This window comes from Mustelus asterias, chromosome 25 (genome assembly GCF_964213995.1).
Source record: "Mustelus asterias chromosome 25, sMusAst1.hap1.1, whole genome shotgun sequence".
In the NCBI taxonomy this organism is placed as follows: domain Eukaryota; kingdom Metazoa; phylum Chordata; class Chondrichthyes; order Carcharhiniformes; family Triakidae; genus Mustelus; species Mustelus asterias.
The window spans coordinates 36,490,699-36,511,610 of NC_135825.1; the positions used below are offsets into that span (position 1 = coordinate 36,490,699).

Below are 20,912 nucleotides of genomic sequence, written 5' to 3' on the forward strand. Positions count from 1 at the left end.
GGAAGAGATATTGCACCTCTTAAGGGAAGTTTGAGCCAATATTTGAAGCAGAGGAAGATAGTGGACAATGAGTAGAAAGCAACCCACTGGGATTAGTTTTGAATTGTAGTAAAGAGCCAGAATGGGGATGATGAACTGAATGGCCTCATTCCGTGATGAAAAATATTATGGGCGGGATTTTACGGGCTTGCTTGTCCCGAAACTGTAAAATCTCACCCGAGGTCAACAGACCTTTCCATGGTCCGCCCCTCGCCCGCTCCAATTCCCATAGCAGGAGGGACGGTACAATTCTAGCCTTTGATTCTAAGGTCCTAACTCTGTCAATCAGCAGTTCAAGCAACGTAGAATAGACCTGAGATTTGTTAGTTAGGGAATGTGATGGTGCAAAAATTGAAATGAAAACTGGATAGTTGGATTTTACATTCAGTATAAAATCAGATAAATCTATCTTACTGGAACACAAGTTCCAACTCCAGTTTAATCTGCTGTTGATTTATCTTGAACGAAAAGGTTATTTTAGCTGTATGATGCAAGTGTTTTTTTTTCAGAATCAAAGGGAGATTAGATTCTTTTCCCCCAATGTTTCACATTATCTTCCAATAAGAAGTGGAAGTTAATGAAGCTTGCAAAACTATGCAGCAGAGCACTATGGGAAAATAAACATCCATCTTATGTTGGAAGCGGATGAAGGCAGTTTCCAATGATGCAGTGAATCAAAACATCACATGGTATAAACAAGGTCACATTCTCTTGTATCGAATCATTGTTTAACAGCTTGCTCCAATCAAATGACATGAACTGATGTCTCCAGTATTTTGCTGTATTCTTAAGTTTTCTTTAAAAAAAATTGGGCTTGGTTTTCAGGCTGAAATAAAGTAGTTTCTTCAACTGAAAGAATTATTTGAGATAAAAATTTTATTTCCCCCCAAAAGTCATCCACAATTGTACTCTTGCTGTCAGTGAGTGTTCCCAATGAGTTTGGGAGGTAGATTGAACGGGTTAATGCACAGAGTCATACAGTCAATTGATAGACAAAGTACCATTATTCTTGAATCAGATCGGTTCTTTATTGAACAAAATATAAATATTACCACTACTCAAGAGGATACCCTGTTTAAAACACACGTGATCCTAAATTCCTCAGGATAAGTTTAAAACAAACATCTTTGCCATCCCCTACCCCAGAGAACAGTGGAAGCTCAGTCATTGAGCCTGTTCAAGACAGAAATTGATAGATTTCTGGAGACTAGTGACATTAATCAGTATGGAGATAACCCAGGAAAGTGGTGTTGATGCTGATAACTAGTTAAGTTATCATGGAAGCAGGAGGAGGCCATTCTGCCCATTGAACCAGTTAGGTTCAATGGGCAGAATGGCCTCCTCCTGCTTCCATGTTTCTATGTTTCTACAACTGTGAAGTGTTAGCCTAGTGGTGTGCTCAAGTCTCTGGAGTCCATAACCTTCCCACCTTGTCAGCTTCACTGAAGAAACTTGACCCTCTATGCACTTGCCTCAGTAGACCTAGCAAGTTGCTGACAGATCAGAAAACGGGTTCCATGGCAGGGAAATCCAGAAATGAGAGTTAAATCAGTTGGCTTTTTAATGAGCTTAATATTTAACCAAAATTGCTGATAGTCACAGGTGGAGAAAGATCTAAAGTATTTCCCTAATTTGTTTGCTCCAGTGTGATAATGTAGCACAGTCATGCAGCTTTCTTGTTCCGCTGTTTGTACAGTTGAACCCGGAGGGTACGGAATTCCTTTAGCTGTATGAGCATAAACTCTGCTGTGCTTTTTCTGACCGTTAAAGAATATTCTGCAGAATTACATTGAGTATATAATACAGAAGCAGGCCTAGCCATTTGGCCCAATGATACTGGTGTTTATTCTTCACTCGAGCCTCCTCCATCGTTCCTCAACCAACTGGATTAGCAAAACCCTGTGCAGTAATTGGAAAGATTGGCGACCACGAGTTAGCATTTAATGAACCAAAACTGTTTATTTACAAATGGATATATATTATATATAATACCGTGTACTTTCAAGAAGTTAACACTTCCAAATCTAAGATCTACTCTGGCTGCAAAAGTCCGCACTCTGCACCAAGATCCCCATGCTCATTCCACGTTGGGCCATTAAGTCGAATGACACTCCGTGTGCACACTCCTTAAAGGGGCCAGCTACTACACCCTGTATCACCTCTCCTTAATATCATTATCTAGCTTCCTCTTCAATTGTCACCAATTGTCTCCACTTGTTCTAGCAGTTCCACATCCTCACCACTCTCTGAAAAGAAGTTTACTTTGAATCGCCTATTTGATTCCTTGGTGATAATCTTACACTGATGGCTGATGGTGTTGCTCTTGCCCACAAATGGAAACTGCTTCTCTCTCTCTCTCTATTGGAACCTTTCATCAAAGAAATGGCAGATGGAGTTCAATCCAGATAAATGCGAAGTGATGCATTTTGGTAGAACTAACATAGGGGGAGCTATACGATAAATGGCAGAACCATAAAGGGTGTAGATATGCGGAGGGACCTGGGTGTGCAAGTCCACAGATCCTTGAAGGTGACGTCACAGGTGGAGAAGGTAGTGAATAAGGCATATGGCATACTTGCCTTTATAGGACGGGGCATAGAGTATAAAAGTTGGGGTCTGATGTTGCAGTTGTATAGAATGTTGGTTCAGCCGCATTTGGAATACTGCGCACAGTTCTGGTCACCACACTACCAGAAGGACATGGAGGCTTCAGAGAGAGTGCAGAGGAGATTTACCAGGATGTTGTCTGGTATGGAAGGGCTTAGTTATGAGGAGAGATTGGGTAAACTGGGGTTGTTCACACTGGAAAGACGGAGGATGACGGGTGACCTAATGGAGGTGTATAAAATTATGAAAGGCATTCTGGTGAACCATAGATGGTTACCACTATGGGTACTAAACCATAGAATGGTTATCACTATGGGTACTTGTACATATGTTACTCTTGTTACTGTTGGGGTTAGGGTTGGGGTGTTCCACCTGTTGGTATTGTTCTGTGGTACACTCCGGTTGGCTCCGCCTCCCTGTAGGAGTATAAAGGTCACTGCACTTCCTAGTGACCCTTTAGTCTGGGATTGTATTGTTAAGCAGTATGCTCTATTCTTGTTGCTAATAAAAGCCTTTATTTCCCGGGTACGATCCAGCCTCCCGAGTGAATTAATCGCGCATCAATTTTATTAGCAACAATCTTGTTTGAAGAAAAAAAAACCATGGAGCAAATGTTAAAACCCGATCGGCTTACCTTAGATCTGCGTGCCGCTGGAGCGTCGAACACTTTCGACCATTGGTTGAAGTGTTTCCAGGATTATATCGACGCCTCAACAGCAATCCAAAATGACGCCGATAGATTGCGGGTCCTCCACGCAAGGGTAAGCGACACTGTGTATGCAACAATCCATGATGCCCAAGACTACAAAGGGGCCATCGAACTACTACAGAAGTTGTACAACAAACCGCCAAATGAGATTCATGCTCGGTACCTACTAGCCACTCGATGGCGGCAGCCTGGTGAATCGACGGGACAGTACCTGCACGAACTTCAGCAGCTAGCCAGAGCCTGCAATTGCAAGCCAGTGTCGGCGACTCAATATACTAACGATCTGATCCGAGATGCGTTCGTGGCGGGAATCGACTCATCCTATATTCGCCTGTGACTGCTAGAGCAAGGTAACTTGGACCTAGCTAAGACGGTGGAATTGGCTGATGCGATGGAAACGGCCTCCAGAAGTCTTGAAACTTACCCCACCGACCACGTGGGAACATCGTGGCAAGTACAGCCACCGACTCAACTCCACCCAGCGGCTCCTAGGAACTGCGTGATCGTGCTTTCAACCTCGGACCTGAGGGTGGCGGCAGCTCCAGGTGGCCCGTTTTGTAAAGGCCCGGAATCTGCCCTACTCCGTAGAGGATGTCAGGTCAATAACTCGAAGCTGCCAGGTATGTGGTGAATGCAAGCCGCACTTCTACCGACCTGACAGGGCACACCTCATTAGGCCACTCGCCCTTTTGAACGACTGAGTGTTGATTTCAAGGGTCCCCTTCCTTCGACAGATCGGAATGTGTACTTCCTCAACGTGGTTGACGAGCACTCCCGATTCCCTTTTGCCATTCCCTGTTCAGACATGACCACTGCCACGGTTATCAAAGCCTTGCAGGATCTTTTCACCCTGTTTGGTTACCCCAGTTATATCCACAGTGATGGGGGTTCGTCGTTTATGAGTGACGACTTGAGGCAATACCTGCTCTCTAAAGGGATTGCCTCAAGTAGGACTACGAGTTACAACCCCAGGGGTAACGGGCAGGTCGAAAGAGAAAACGCTAGTCTGGAAGGCTGTCTTACTGGCGTTGAGGTCTAAGGGTCTTCCAGTCTCCCGTTGGCAAGAGGTACTTTCTGATGCGCTCCATTCAATATGGTCCCTCCTGTGTACGGCAACCAACGCTACCCCACATGAACGGATGTTTACCTTCCCTAGGAAGTCTTCCTCTGGGACCTCACTGCCATCTTGGTTGACGTACTCAGGACCTGTCCTCCTGCGGCGGCATGTTAGGACCCGCAAGTCCGACCCTTTGGTTGAACAGGTCCATCTCCTCCATGCCAACCCTCAATATACCTCTGTAGCATATCCTGACGGGCGAGAGGACACGGTCTCTATTCGAGATCTGGCGCCTGCAGGGGACCTGGAAACCCCCGTCGTTCCCGCACCCCTGGTTAGGGTCCCCTTGACCTTTATCTCCCCTCCTGACACGGCGCGGACAGTATCGGGACCACCACTTAATCCTCTTACTCCCGTGTACAGCTTGCCTGAGTCCAGGAGATTGTCGCCACCTCGGGGCGTGCTCGAGTCCAGGAGATTGTCGCCACCTCGTGGTCCACCCATCCGTGAGGAACTGGAGGAGTCACTGGACACCGCCTTGGAGAGAGGGTCATCACAGTCACCAGAACCGGCTCTACCGCCAGTGTTGAGGAGGTCGCAGAGACGGTGCGGCCCTCCGATACGACTGAACTTGTAAATATATGGACAGTTCGTACTTTTTTTTGCCCCACTGGCCTTTGTTTTTAAAGGAGGGGTGAATGTGGTGAACCATAGATGGTTACCACTATGGGTACTGAACCATAGATGGTTATCACTATGGGTACTTGTACATATGTTACTCTTGTTACTGTTGGGGTTAGGGTTGGGGTGTTCCACCTGTTGGTATTGTTCTGTGGTACACTCCGGTTGGCTCCACCTTCCTATAGGAGTATAAAGGTCACTGCACTTCCTAGTGACCCTTTAGTCTGGGATTGTATTGTTAAGCAGTATGCTCCATCCTTGTTGCTAATAAAAGCCTTTATTTCCCGGGTACGATCCAGCCTCCTGAGTGAATTAATCGCGCATCAGGCATAGATAGGGTGAACGGTGGGAAGCTTTTTCCCAGGTCGGTGGTGACGCGCACGAGGGGTCATAGGTTCAAGGTGAGGGGGGGGAGGTTTAACACGGATATCAGAAGGACGTATTTTACACAGAGGGTGGTGGGGGCCTGGAATGCGCTGCCGGGCAAGGTGGTGGTGGCGGGCACACTGGGAACATTTAAGACTTATCTAGATTGCCACATGAACGGAGTGGGAATGGAGGGATACAAAAGAATGGTCTAGTTTGGACCAGGGAGCAGCGTGGGCTTGGAGGGCCGAAGGGCCTGTTCCTGTGCTGTATTGTTCTTTGTTCTTTATTTTAAACACTTCTATTATGTTAGCTTTCTCAGTTCAGGAGAAAAGACACTGATCTGTTCATCCTTTCCCGGAATAAGGTACACATCAATTGAATGAAAGTCTTTCATATCTGACATGAAGTTATTGCCAGGTGGAATTTTGGCCACTTGTGTGCTGTCAGTGATGCCTTTTACTTGTTGGAAGGCCTGTTACCTACTAAAAATGCTGCACTCACTGTTGCTGTTGCCTTTTTCCAAGGCAAGTAAGACCTTTGCCACATTGTTTTATGCAATGGCAACTTCATAATTGACCTTGCGAAATGTTATCAGTGTTGACTTGTAAGGATCTGATCACATAAAAATGGGATGCTGTTGTAACCTTCGCAGCTGATCTGTGTAGCTGAAGGTTGGACTTTGGGACAGCAAAACTCCCTCCTGAATCTTACGTGGTAAATCCCAACCAGGTGTGCCTGAGTCTAAAGAATTGGTTCCTGCGGCAAGGCCGAGTGGGCACAAGTTGCCAGGAATGCAGTCATACCTGATCTTCCTCCTCCCCCTGAATGAATTCCTCTCTTTTCAAAATGCAGCTTTGTCACTTCCCATGGTAATTTCAACAATGATTGCTGCTGGTAAAGAAACAGCAGATAGCAACGATACTGTGGGAAGAGAGTCTTGCAATGTTAATGCCACCGGCAACTAACAAACTAAAGAATTAAACTATTAAAAGCCAGAATGGAAATGCTCAGAAACACTTATTTTAACAGTGAGAAGTGTTAGTGAAGTGAATGACCAAATGAAGAACTTTGACCTCGGTGTGGTAGGAATACCTAAACATAAAAAATGACGCCAACCGTGACGTCGCTAAATCTGCAGCTCACTAATAGTGGGTCACAACCTTTGTTTTTGGGCTCACTGATCCAAATCAGCAAGGGTGAGTTCCTCATTGCTGAATCAGCTCTCCAATGCCAATATCTACAATGTATCTCAGGTGTTACAGAAGGAACACTTATGTTTCAGCTACACTGACTTTTCACCGGTAGTACAAAGTCCAGAGTTCTCTTCTACAGGAGGAAAGAGTTGAAGAGTAACCCAGACAGTTTGCTATTATGCTGCGTTTCCTTAAACACTCCATACATAAATGTTTACATGGTTATGACAAAAGGGTAATTCATTCCAGACTCTGGAAATGTTTGACTACACTGCCCACACAGGCAATGATGTGATGACCTACATCACAAAGCTGTAAACTGTGCCAGTTATGTGATCTGTTTTAATCCCGTTCCTTTTTTCCCCTTAGAGAATACAATGGAAATATTCACCAAAATTGGGATTACTGAACAAGTTGCAAATCCTTTTGGGAGATTTAAGGCATCGCAATAGAATTGAAGGTTAAAAGCAGTTACCTATAATTTCCTTCACTATTTGGTTCGAACAATTGTATTTCCTATAGAAATGCATTCATCACACATACCTAATGATGGGTAGAATGAACACCTGAATTTGCATTTATCTATCAGTGATATTTAATAGCCACAGATATTTCTGTTAAAGGGGATCATGCACATGACATGCTTGGGTAAATTAACTTCTCAAAGTTTGAAAATAAATTAATAGGCAGTATTGTTATCCAGTTCATTTTACCATATAATCATTCCTAATCTTCCAAAGAAATTAAGTTTTCAAAGATAACTTCATACATCTGTTTGAGATTCTGTGGCCATGTAAAGGACTTGAACATGAACATTTTTAGTGTGTGTTTTGGGCAGAAGACAGTCAGAGTGAAGAGTTTCTCCTGACAGGCCCCTGCTCATTGATCATCTAGTGACAGAAATGAAGGATGGGCAATTGCCTTGCCCACATCTTGAAACAATAGCCCATTTGTTAGCAACATCTGGTCACGCAGGTAAACCTTTGATTTCTTCCAGTCTTTTAATAGAGATGTTTATTTAAAAATAGCACTCGGAGCAGGTTAGTCAGATAAGACAAGAATGGCAAGACAAAGAAATAATCTCTGTGCTGTTAGTACACATAGATAGTAAATCAACTCCATCTTTCTGTATAAAGAATTACCTCTCCCCTCTCCCTTGCAATTAGGCTAGTGTACACACATTCTTTAATTGGGTAATGATACAGGAACAGTTGGATTGATTGTATCGAATGACTTACATCATCCTGTTTTGCATTGCTGCTATGCAAGGGGCTCCTACCAGTAAAAGGCAGGCGGCCAAGCCATTGAAGTTAGTGACTAGCAATGCTGAATCTGATTATGTATCTGTGGCACCTCATAAAATTCCCAGTATAGAATGAAAAGTTCTCTCTTGTATTTTTTAGTTAAGATTCAATCCCCATTAATCGTTATTATAGACAATTATTTTTATAACTTGTCAGATACTTCCAACTACATTCATTAATTCCTAATGAGTTCTCCCAATGTCTGGACCAGATATACCAAGTCTCTGACCAGATATACCAAAGATGCAGATCTGGATCCTGCAGAAGTCCTGAAATGAGTACCTCTGTGGTAATTTCCCAGAAAGTTTCAGTTCCTAATGGCAATGCCCTTGCTCCCTCTGACCTTCTTTGAAAGTCTCTGGGGGGAATTTTCCTGTCCCACCTGCCACGGGAATCATAACGGGCAGGGGGCAGTGGGGTGCAGACCATGCAAAGGTCCATTGACCTCAGATGGGATTTTCCGGTTTTGGGGTGAGTGCGGCCAGAAAATCCCACCATCTGATTCCGAAATAGAATCGGAGACTTCTGACAGTTCTGTGGTACTTAGCCGGATAGTTAGTCAGGAAATGTGAGACAACAATATCCCAGTCTATCTCCTGGATAATGACAGAACTATTCCCCCCACCCTGCCCCCACCACTCACAATGACCCCTATACCAGCACCACCTGACCCACCTTGCACCATGGCACCCCCTCTGACACCCAACCTGGCTAGCCCCTGACCCAACTTTGACCCAACCCACTAACCACCTCACCCATTTACCATTCTACCCATCTGCATGCCCACCTATATGCCACCCTGCCCACTACCTTATCCATCTGCACTTTACCCACTTAGTTCAGCCAACTACCCATTCACTCATTCATAGAAGAAATCATAGAAATCATAGAAACCCTACAGTGCAGAAGGAGGCCATTCGGCCCATCGAGTCTGCACCGACCACAATCCCACCCAGGCCCTACCCCCACATATTTACCCGCTAATCTCTCTAATCTACACATCTCAGGACTCTAAGGGGCAATTTTTAACCTGGCCAATCAACCTAACCCGCACATCTTTGGACTGTGGGAGGAAACCGGAGCACCCGGAGGAAACCCACGCAGACACGAGGAGAATGTGCAAACTCCACACAGACAGTGACCCAGGCCGGGAATCGAACCCAGGTCCCTGGAGCTGTGAAGCAGCAGTGCTAACCACTGTGCTACCGTGCCGCCCATTCATCCATTCACCTGTTCACCCACATCCACAATGGATCTTTAAACTCATCATACAGTGGTTAGTGCCTTAAAAGGCGGCTGTGTCTTGTCTTTCCTCCCTGGCACTGCAGAGCTGTGATGGGAGCTCTCCTAAGGACGCTGTACTCTTCACATCTGGAGAATCTAGGCTTGGTAGACCAGGCAAGAGATGTGGGGCAGCGCCGAGGCTTGGAGACATTTGAGTGGAGTGGCAGTGCAGCGATGATTACTGCTTCAGGGATGATCTGGGACAATGCAGCATTTTTGAAAAGTTAAACATTAAGCAAAACTGACACTTTCCCTTTGCCCATGGGAGCTTTGTGTTCTTGCAGCTGCTTTTAAAGTTGTTAAAGTATGTGTGGGAGATTTATATTACTTACCTCATTCAACAGACTATAGATTCCAGTAAGCTGGTAAAATAAGCAACCAAAATATTTTCTTGAATGATTTTCCATCCGTATCCCCTTCACACTCCCGAACACACTTCCTCTGTGCCATCTCCAAGAAGATCGCGCATATCGACACAGACATCATTTAACCTGGTGTTGTTAAACTTCTTACTGTGCCTTCCCCTGGAAACAATCTGTGCCCCAATTCAACTTCCTTTCATTTGTTCTTGGGATGTTAGCATCATTAGATTGGCAATGATTTATTGCCAATCTCTAATTGCTCTTGAGAAAGTGGTGGTGTGCTGTCTTTTTGAACCATGCAGTCCATGTGGTGTAGGTATACAAAGTACTGTTCGGTAGGCAGTTTAAGAACTTTGACCCAGTGATAGTGATGGAATAGTAGTTCCAAGTGAGAATGTTACTCTTCCAAGGCACAAACCAATGTTCCCAAGAGCCAGCTGACCTTGTTCTTCTAGGTGGTGGAGGCTGTGTGTTTGGAAGGTGCTGACAAAGGAGCTTTGGTGAATGGCTTAGAGTCAGAGGTTTACAGCATGGAAACAGGTCCTTCGGCCCATCTTGTCCACGTCGTCCTTTTTTTTAAACCCCTAAGCTAGTCCAATTGCCCGCATTTGGCCCATATCCCTCTATACCCATCTTGCCCATGTAACTATCTAAATGCTTTTTAAAAGACAAAATTGTACCCACCTCTACTACTACCTCTTGCAGCTTGTTCCAGACACTCACCACCCTCTGCGTGAAAGAATTGCCCCACTGGACACTTTTGTATCTCTTCCCTCTCACCTTACCCCTATGCCCCCTAGTTTTAGGCTCCCCTACCTTTGGGAAAAGATATTGGCTATCTAGCTGATCTATGCCCCTCATTATTTTATAGACCTTTATAAGATCACCCCTCAGCCTTCTACGCTCCAGGGAAAAAAGTCCCAGTCTATCAGTTCTCCTTATAAGTCAAACCACCAAGTCCCGGTAGCATCCTAGTAAATCTTTTCTGCACTCTTTCTAGTTTAATAATATATTTTCTATAATAGGGTGACCAGAACTGTACACAGTATTCCAAGTGTGGCCTTACCAATGTCTTGCACAACTTCAACAAGATGTCCCAACTCCTGTATTCAATGTTCTGACCAATGAAACCAAGCATGCTGAATGCATTCTTAACCACTCAGTCCACCTGTGACTCCACTTTCAAGGAGCTATGAACATGTACCCCTAGATCTCTTTGTTCTATAACTCTCCCTAACGCCCTACCATTAACTGAGTAAGTCCTGCCCTGGTTCAATCTACCAAAATGCATCTCGCATTTATCTAAATTAAACTCCATCTGCCATTCGTCAGCCCACTGGCCCAATTGATCGAGATCCCGTTGCAATTGGAGATAACTTTCTTCACGATCCACTGCGCCACCAATCTTGGTGCCATCTGCAAACTTACTAACCATGCCTCCTATATTCTCATCCAAATCATTAATATGAATGACAAATAACAGTGGACCCAGCACTGATCCCTGAGGCACACCGCTGGTCACAGGCCTCCAGTTTGAAAAACAACCCTCTGCAGAAGCCACTTTTGTATCCATTTAGATACCTCACCCTGGATCCCGTGAGATTTAACCTTATGCAACAACCTACCATACGGTACTTTCTTAAATACACTTGAACAATATATAATTGGCTTGAACAATACACTTGAACAAAGCCACCTGCATTTCCATTTTCCTTCGGTTCTGCAGCAAGGTCTCTGACCTGAAACATTGGGCTGGGTTTTCATGCAGTCGGGATAATTTTGTGGAGAGTTGAAAATTGGCAGCTGGGAGCTGATTCCAGGATTTTCGATCCCATTCCCAGGGTTTCTGATTTTCAGGAAGGCCTTTTAAGGGTGTAGACTTGTTTGAGTCATGAGCCCACACCCTGAACTCTCACGCTGGCCGGCTCCACACTTCTCAGGGAGTCAGGCCAGTTTTTCAAAGAACCATGGATCGCACCACCGCAGAGGTGTCGTGGATCATAGTTAGCATGAGTGTAGTTTTTGAAAGGAAATTTCAAAAGGTCCTTCTTGTGCTCCCCCTCCTTGTACAAAGTTATCCCCCCTGTCCCATGCCCCCCACCCCCTCACCCTATGTGGCCCCTCATTACCTCATGCCAAGCTATGGTACATCCAAGCCTATTTTAAACAATATTTATGGCTAGTCCATTTAAGTGCATAGAACTGATGAGTTTAGAAGAAAGAGGGGTGACTTTATTGAAGCATAGAACCATAGGATTCCCACAATGCAGAAGGAGGCCATTCGGCTCATCAAGACTGCAATGGCAACAATCCCATCCAGGCCCTATCCCTGTAACCTCACATATTTACCCAGCTAATCCCCATGACACTAAATGACAATTTACTATGGCCAATCAACCTAACCCGCACATCTTGGAGTGTGGGAGAAAACCGGAGCACCTGGAGGGAGCCCACGCAGACAAGGGAGAATATGTAAACTCCACACAGACAGTCACCCAAGGCCAGAATTGAACCCGGGTCCCTGGCACTGTGAGGCAGCAGTGCTAACCACTGTGCCACCATGTCGCCATGCAAGGTTCTGGGGGGGCTTGACTGTGAAGATGCTGACAGGATGTTCCCTCTCGTGAGGAAATCTAGAACTAGGGAGCAGAGTTAAAAATGAGGGGTCTCCCATTTAAGTCAGGGTTGAAAAGAAAATTCTCAGCGGGTTGTTTGGGGTCAAATGGTGGCCTGCCACCTTTCTTGTCTGACTCCTTATTGTTACTCTGACATGATTGACACTGGTTTTTCAGATGGGAGTTGGAACTGATATACCTAAAAGAACCCTAGGAATAGCCTGGGCCTCACTTTGGCAAACCTTGAGTGAGACCAGTTATCACCCCACCAGCCTTATTCTCAGTCTCAATTGAGGCATTAATGTTTGTCATAAATATTTCAATTTCTACCCTTCTTATAGCACAGGGACCGTGACAGGAATGTTGTTTATATTTGAAATAAGTTGCAGCACTTGAAGTTTGTTTACAAGGTCATTCGCTTAATCCTAGTTTTCAAACATTTTTAAAAATGAAATGCTGGGCTGGAACTGATTTAACCCTTTGATGACTATTATCCAGTGGACTGAATTTTAATGCAGAGGCACAGGTAGGGTTTGGGTGCGGCAGGACGTCAGGAGGCATCTCCAACCCACCATTTTGGAGTTTGACTCCAGCACAGTAGGTTGTCTATGAACAAAGTCCTTGGAGAACTGGGGATGGGGCTGGGGTTGGGGAGGGTGGTTGTGATGGTTGGATAGGCGGTTTTGGTTAAGATGGGGGAGGGGAGCCATAGAAAGCGTAGAAACCCGACAGTGCAGAAGGAGGCCACTCAGCCCATCGAGTCTGCACCGACAACAATCCCACCTCGGCCTTATCCCCATAACCCTACATATTTACCGCGCTAAAACCTCTAACCTATGCATCCCAGGACACTAAGGGGCAATTTAGCAAGGCCAATGCACCTCACCCGCACATCTTTGGGCTGTGGGAGGAAACCGGAGCATCCCCACTCAGACATGGGGATAATATGCAAACTCCACACAGACAGTGACCCAAGCCGCGAATCGAACCCAGGTCCCTGGAGCTGTGAGGCAGCAGTGCTAATCATTGTGCCACCATGCCAACTCCTGATTTTTCTGGCTCACAAGGAGACTGTGTAAAATGTATGATCCCTTTCTGGCCAGTTTAGGTCTGCTGCTCTTTCACAATCCTAGAAGTGAACTGGTCTGGGGTGTGGGTTAAAGTCAAGTCGGGGTCTGGAGGATGTAACCTGATGTTAACTTTTGAATTTCAGTGAGATCCTTGCCTGCTTGATGTGATGGTTTAGCCAGACACCTGTTAAAATGAGCATGCAGCACAAAACCAATGAGAATCAGATGAACAGACTGATGCCAGCATTTTAAACACTTTTCCCAATTCATCCTTGCTCATAATGTGCAGAGGGGCAGTGCTTAAAGTCAAGCTTTTAACACTAAGATACTGATGGTTTATTAAAATGCTACATAGATCAATAGTTTAGAAGTTCGTTTATACTGCTTCATTTATATAAATGGAAAAGTGCAAAAAAAACCTCATTACAAAGTCCACTGCATGACATGTTCCATTTTCCAAATCAGCTACCTCAGTGAGTGTGACTGGATTATGTCTTGATATTGAATTGTCCACATCTACGCTCACAAACTCACTTCATTTTTATCCTCACAGTCAACATATAGAGAAGATATGTACCCTTCAAAATGGCAGATATCACTTCACTATAAGAATGATGTCAGAGGGAAAGCAAGGAAATATGGACCTGTTAGCCTAACATCATGTAAAGGGCAGGGTGTGCCTGACAGAATAATATAAAGAGCTGACTGAAGTAGTAAGTGAGGGAATGTCTATGAATGTTATTTATATGGACGTCCAGAGGCTTTGGATAAAGTTCCTCATGAAAGGATGTTAGTTAAAGTTGAGGTTCATGAAATTGAAATTAGTTTCTTGATGTGTTTATGAAATATGCTGAATGGAAGGAGACAGAGAGAGGGATAATGCACAGGATGTGCTAGTTGTGCCTCACAAGGATCTGTTGGGGCATCAGCTTTTCACAACTATTAGTAACTTAGACCTTGAGATAGAGGGTGAAATTCTCCCATCTCGACCACTATGGGAATTGTAGGGGGTGAGGCAGTAAATGTGTCAGATCGTTTAAAGTTCCGTTGAGTTCAGGTAGGAACTCCTGGTCTTGGGGCACGCGCGGCCGGAGAATCCTGCCCAGAATATCCAAAGATAGAAAGCATTGCAAATAGTCACAGAATCACAAACTACTACAGTGCAGAAGAGGCCCTTCGGCCCATTGAGTCTGCACCGACGCATGAAAGGCCCTGACCTGCCCATCTAATCTCACTTGCCAGCACTTGGCCTTTAGCCTTGAATGTTATGGTGTGCCAAGTACTCATCCAGGTACCCTTTAAAGGATGTGAGGCATCTTGCCTCCACCACTCTCCCAGGTAGTGCATTCCAGACCGTCACCATCCTCTGAATAAAATTTTTTTCCTCAAATCCACCCCCGCTAAACCTCCCACCCAAATTCTATGATTCGAAATAGTGTAGATGGAAGATTCTATGATTCTAAATAGTGTAGCTGGAAGCATGATATTACAAGAGATATTGATAGTTTTTTTATTCATTCATAGGATGTGGGTGTCGCTGGCTGGCCAACGTTTATTGCCCATACCTAATTGCCCGAGGACAATTGAGAGTCAACCACATTGCTGTGGCTCTGGAGTCACATATAGGCCAGAGCAGATAAGGATGGCAGATTACCTTCCCTAACCGACATTAATAAACCAGATGGGCTTTTCTGACCATCGACAATAGTTTCATGATAATCAGTGGATTCTTTATTCCAAATATTTTTTATTGAATTCAAATTCCACCACCTGCCATGATAGGATTTGAACCCAGGTCCCCAGAACATTAGATGAGTTTCTGGATTAATAGTCGAGCGATAATACCACTAGACTATTGCCTCCCCTAAGCGAACAGACAACTGTGGCAAATGAATTTCAATGTAGGCAGTGTGAGATAATCCACTTTGAATTTAAAAAGGAGAGACCAGGTTACTTTGTAATTAGTGAAAAACTGGAAATGAGAGGTTGTCCAAAAGTGACCTGGGAATCCAGCTCCTTAGATCATTAACATTTCAAGAACAGGGACAGAAAATAATCCAAAAAGTTGAATGGAATGCTGAATTTTGTATTGAAAGGAATAAAACAAAGCAACAGTTAGATCAAACCTGGAGCACTGTGAGCAGTTCTGGCTATCAGGCTGTGGAAAGAATGAGTAGTTTTGGAGCGAGTACAACTGGAATGTGTTACAATTATATCTGGACTGCAATTGTTAAATTACAAGGAGAAATTGCACAAACTAGGGTTTTATTGCCAGGAATTTAAAAGGTTGAGGAATGGTTTAATCAAAGTTTTCAAAATATTAGAAGGAACAGATATGGTGAACAAAGAAATTATTTCTCTGGATGGGGAATCTAGGACTAGGTGACATAGTCTAAAAAATAGAGCAAGACCATTCAGAAGTGAAAAGAAACAATCCACAGAAGCCAGTAAAACCTTTGTGCTCTCTTCCACACTTGGTAACTGATGCTGGATCAATTGTTAATTTCTAAGATGAGATTGACTGATATTTGTTAATGAAAGGCATTAACTAAAAGGGGCAAAGATGGTAATATAGGGCAGGATTTTCCTTCCTCTCTGCAGTGGCGGGAGACGGCACTTCGCTTGCTGGCAGCAGGATTTTATGGTCCCATCATTGTAAACAGGGTTTCCTGTTCAACGTACATTCGCTGCTGAGAAACCCACAGCCGTAAGATCCCAACAAAGTGAATGGCAGCTAGATTTCGCCATTAGAGTTAGGTTTGAGATCAATCACGATCGCATTGAATGGATGAAGAGGTTCAAAGGACCAGGTGAACCATTCCTTCTCCTGTGTTCTAACATTACTATGAAAGTACAACCTTGATGGAGCCTTTCTACAGATTTCTACGGGTTCACTCCAGGATCAGACTGAGGCCTGAATTGTGTTTAAATTGCAAGCTTAGCATTTGTATAAAGCTCCCAGTGCAAATGCAGCTTTAGCCTGTGTTTGGTCTGAACCTAGGTTTCAGAGGTGACAGAGCCATAATATCCTTAAGAGCCATCTGTACAACCTGCAATTGTAAAATGGTAATTTGGACTAGAAATACAGTGGGTTACAATGTTTACCAGTAAATTCAGAGCAAAAATATATTTTAAAATGATCATAAAATCCTTAGGCTGTTGTTGATTGATGCAGAATCAATGTGTGGGTGAATTTATTAAACATTCTATCTCGTGAATGACATTTGTTTTTAAACGTTGCAATTGATACTCATTATTTCCTGTCATTTGGAACATTTTGAATGCTGGAATGATACAGTATTCTCTTCTATTAGTAAGTAACTGTTAATGGAATTAAACCAGATATGAGATGATTAAAATCTTTAAGTTTCAATATCATAGTGTCTTCCCGATGATTTGAAAATAAGGGCTCCTACTTTGGACGAAATAAAAATAATAAATGGCTTAGTTATTTGATCATACAGATTTTCCTTTCAAAGGCATTGATTCTTGCTGCTATCCAGTTCAACAGCTTACCATCCATCGACCATTCTTCATGTGTGAACCTAGGTGAACTATTTGACTGCAGAGAGCATCACAGCAGAGTCCAATCCTGTCCTCATAAGAGTATTTTTACAGTAGGTCACCGAATAACACTTGGAACCTAGAAACCTGGATGGCTTTCTTTGTCTTATTTGGGGTGTGGGGGAGTGGGGTGGGATTCAGATTCACTTGTAGCACTCATGTTGCTAACCAGCTAAACTCTAAAACGCAGGACGTATCTGAGATCAAAACCTAGGATGGTTCTGGTCCCTATGACTCCATTCCACACTTCACCAACTAAACCATGACACACCTTCTGACGAATGAGGTTTGTAACAGTAATAATTTAAATATTTAAAATTGTGTGGAAAGGCAGGAAATTTGGACATTATTAATCAGCGAGCAGTTTTATCTTTAGTGACAAATCACCCACAGTATATAGAGGGATATAAAGTCACCATAGGGGGAGAGCTGACTAGTGGTGATTTTAACCTCAGGGTCACCACACCTCAGGTGAGGTTGAGAAGGCATGAATAACATCAGCCAGGACAGGAATTGAACCAGCACTATTGGTATCACTCTGCATTATAAAGCAGCCATCCAGTCAACTGAGCTAACCAATGTGGGACCTGTAATGGAGCCCGCCAGGCTTTATACTAGGGAATCATAAGGTGATCCTGATGGATATTTGATACCATCCGCCCATTATTGCTCTATATTACCTGGTCAAGCACATTGGAGGGAAACCCACTCGAAAGTGTGAATCTTGTTATTTTAAATTCTTTTGAATAGGATGCTAATCATGAAATCCTACCACACTAAATGGGGCCATTCACTCCAACGTACCTATGCAAGGTCTTTGAAAGAGTTATCCAGTTTGTCCTACTCCTTTGCTCTTTTCTCTCCTCTTCTAGTATTTATCCAATTCCCTAAAAATAATTTAATTCTATTAATTCTAAACATTTCAAAACGTTGCCCCAAACAATGAGTCTGGTTTACCAAAGATGCGGGATTTCTTTTGCATTCATTCTTGTTTCTCTAATTAGTACCCTACTGGTTATATTTATTCTCTCTGTTGGCTATTTCAAAGGACTGCTACTCCTTCCAAAAGGATACGATTTGGCTTCTTGTGGATATTCTGACTTGATGGATAATAACTGAAAAGAAAAGTCTGTTTTATTGCAAAACCCAGGGCCAAGACAAGTTCAATTCCTCCCTTTCCCCAGCCATACTTCACTCCTTCTACTGACGCGCATGTTTTTCATAAAAACATTTAAATTTTTTTTAATCAACCTATTGTGCTTTATTTTGCTGACTTTCTTTTAAACGACAGGAAGAATGAAAGGTAATTGAATGGAACAGAATGTCAAAATGTCATGGGAAACTATGTAGCATGTCCAAAGCTGATGAAGTCAACTGGAGTTTATTATCTGCTGGTTTAGCAAGGAAGAAATTTAGACCAAGTGTTGTAATCCATCATCAGCTGCTCTTCATGAGCTCTTGATTTATTTTAATACATCCCCATGATTCACTGTAAATTCAGTGTCTCGCCAGTTTTAACTATTATTCACAAGTAGCAAATTAACTGCACTTAAGCAAAGCAGCAATCATCATTCAATCCTTCTATACTTACCTGGGCAAGCTTTTGTCTCAAGCAGTGAAATAAATATTCTAAGCGGCGTAACTTGATTTGATTTATTATTTGATTTATTATTATTGCCACATGTATTAGTTAACAGTGAAAAATATTGTTTCTTGCGCGCTATACAGACAAAACATACCATTCATAGAGCACATAGGGGAGAAGGAAAGGAGAGGTGCAGAATATAGTGTTAAAGTCATAGCTAGGGTGTAGAGAAAGATCAACTTAATATATGGTAGGTCCATTCAAAGGTCTGATGATAGCAGGGAAGAATCTATTCTTGAGACGGTTGGTACATGATCTCAGACTCTTGTATCTTCTTTCCGACAGAAGAAGGTGGAAGAGAGTATGTCTGGGGTGTGTGGGGTCCTTGACTATGCTGGCTGCTTTTCCAAGACAGTGGGAAGTGTAGATGGAGTTAATGAATGGGAGGCTGGTTTGCGTGATGGTCATGATTCTCCACTTGTAGCATCAGAAAATGCATTTAGTTTCAAACAGAGAAAAATGCAGGGCAGTGAGGAGAGGAGGATAATGGCATTCGTTTTGGATTGCCCAAACAAAGAGATGGAACAGACACAATGGGCCAAATACCTCCCTCATTGCCAGAATGCTCTAAGGGCCTACCCACATGGCTATTGGCACAAGAACCCCTGGATGTGTTTTAACCAGCACAAGCCAATGATTGTTGTATTAAATTCCAATCACAACACTTTAAAGATGCTTCTTTTGTGAGGGTTTTGATTTGGCTTTAAGTATTTTTTGTTTAATCATTTTTCCCCCGATATCATTTGAGTTCTTCTGAAGTACTGGCGAACCTTTAGTACTTCACCCAAGTAGCCATTGTTCATGCAGGTGTCAATGTGTGGAGTATTAGCATACTATTTGACCATGGGAGGGAAGTAGAATGGAGTCCAATTCTGTCCTTAGCCTGCATTACTACATTTTCAATGGCATTATCAACCAATATTAATCTGTACTAAAGTGTACTATTATCACTTTGCTTTAAATGATAAATTAATGATTCTCTTTCTCCCCATCAATTGGAACTCCAGTCCCAAGTGGAGACAAAATCTCAACAGTGTCATTAATACAGTTGGATGTTGATCTTCATTATTTAAAAGAGAGGAAGAGAGAAAGAGAGAACTTTCATGGACATAGTGAATTTCACTTCCTCAGGACAGCAACATCAATTTGCATTTATATAGTGGCTTTAACATGACAAAGAATACTTTACATGCGCTAACAAACAAAATTTGACAGTGAGATACATAAGATGATATTAGGGCAGATGGCCAGAGATAGATTTTAATAAGGGTCTTAATGAAAGCAAGAAAGATGGAGAAATTTAAGAAGGGAATTCAAGAGCTTAGGGCCTTGGCAGTTGATGACACATAATGAGGGAGTCATTAAAATTGGGAATATTCAAGCAGCCAGAATTGCCAGAGTGCAGAGATTTCAGGGCACTATAAGATTGGAAGAGATCACAAGGATGGGGAAGGAAGAGGTTTTGTAGGGATTTGAAAGCAAAAAGGCAATTTTAAAATCAAGGTATTGCTTCTCTGGAAGCTCATGTAGGTCAATATGTATGCACAGGGGAGGTGGGACTCATTGTGAGTTAGGACATGGGCAGCGGGTTTTCAAATGACTTCAAAGTTGGGAGGGCGTCCAGGAGTGCACTAGACTAGTCAAGTCTAGAAATAAGAAAAACCTAAATGAAGGTTTCAGTATGGATGGAATTGGACAATGTTACAGAGGTTGAAATTATGAAAAAGTGGATATGTGATAAGAAGCTCATCTCAAGGTGAAATATAACACCAAACTTGCAAACAGTCAATAGGGATGGCATCAGTAGCCAGGGGATAGAGTTGGTGAAGAGGACCAAAGACAATGGGCAGCATTTTCACCACCCACCCCTTTCCCCCAATGGCATGTTATCCGGTGGTGGAGATCACCATTGGCCACTGATGGGATATTCTGACCCTTCTGATGTCCTTGGTGTTTTTCTGTAGCGCACCCATCCCACCACAGCGGAACCCGCTGCGAAGAGTTGCCTTTGGTAGGACCAGAGGATCCCGTTGATAGGAAGGGCTGGAAAATCCTGCCCAATGTCTTTCCTTCCAAACATTTAGTTGGACGAAATTTCTGGTCATCCAGTAGTGGATATCAAAGAAACACTCTGACAATTCAGAGTCATTGGAGTGGTCAAGAGACATTGAGACGAGAAAGCTGGGTTTGTCAGTGTAAATGTGGAAACTGATATTATGGGCAAGGTTTTCCAGTCCTGCCTGCCCCAGAGCTGGAAATTGCCTCCCAAGTTCAACGAACCTATAGTTTGTCCATCCGTCACATTCTCCTCCTCATCCGCAATGATTCCTGTGGCAGGTGGGACAGAAAGATTTAGACCATAAGACCATAAGACCATAAGACATAGGAGCGGAAGTAAGGCCATTCGACCCAT

At 43.4% G+C, this 20,912-nt stretch overlaps 1 protein-coding gene across 1 annotated transcript in view; it reads right to left on the minus strand.

Moving 5' to 3' along the window:
* Positions 1-16,820, minus strand: part of LOC144479211 (troponin I, slow skeletal muscle-like) — a 101,984-nt gene extending 85,164 nt beyond the window's left edge. The window contains exons 1-2 of the mRNA XM_078197873.1: positions 16,807-16,820; positions 6,266-6,314 (exon numbers count right to left, since the gene is read on the minus strand). Coding sequence (XP_078053999.1) covers positions 6,266-6,314; positions 16,807-16,820 — 63 coding nt within the window. The remainder of the gene's footprint in view (positions 1-6,265; positions 6,315-16,806) is intronic.
* Positions 16,821-20,912: the final 4,092 nt, after the last annotated feature.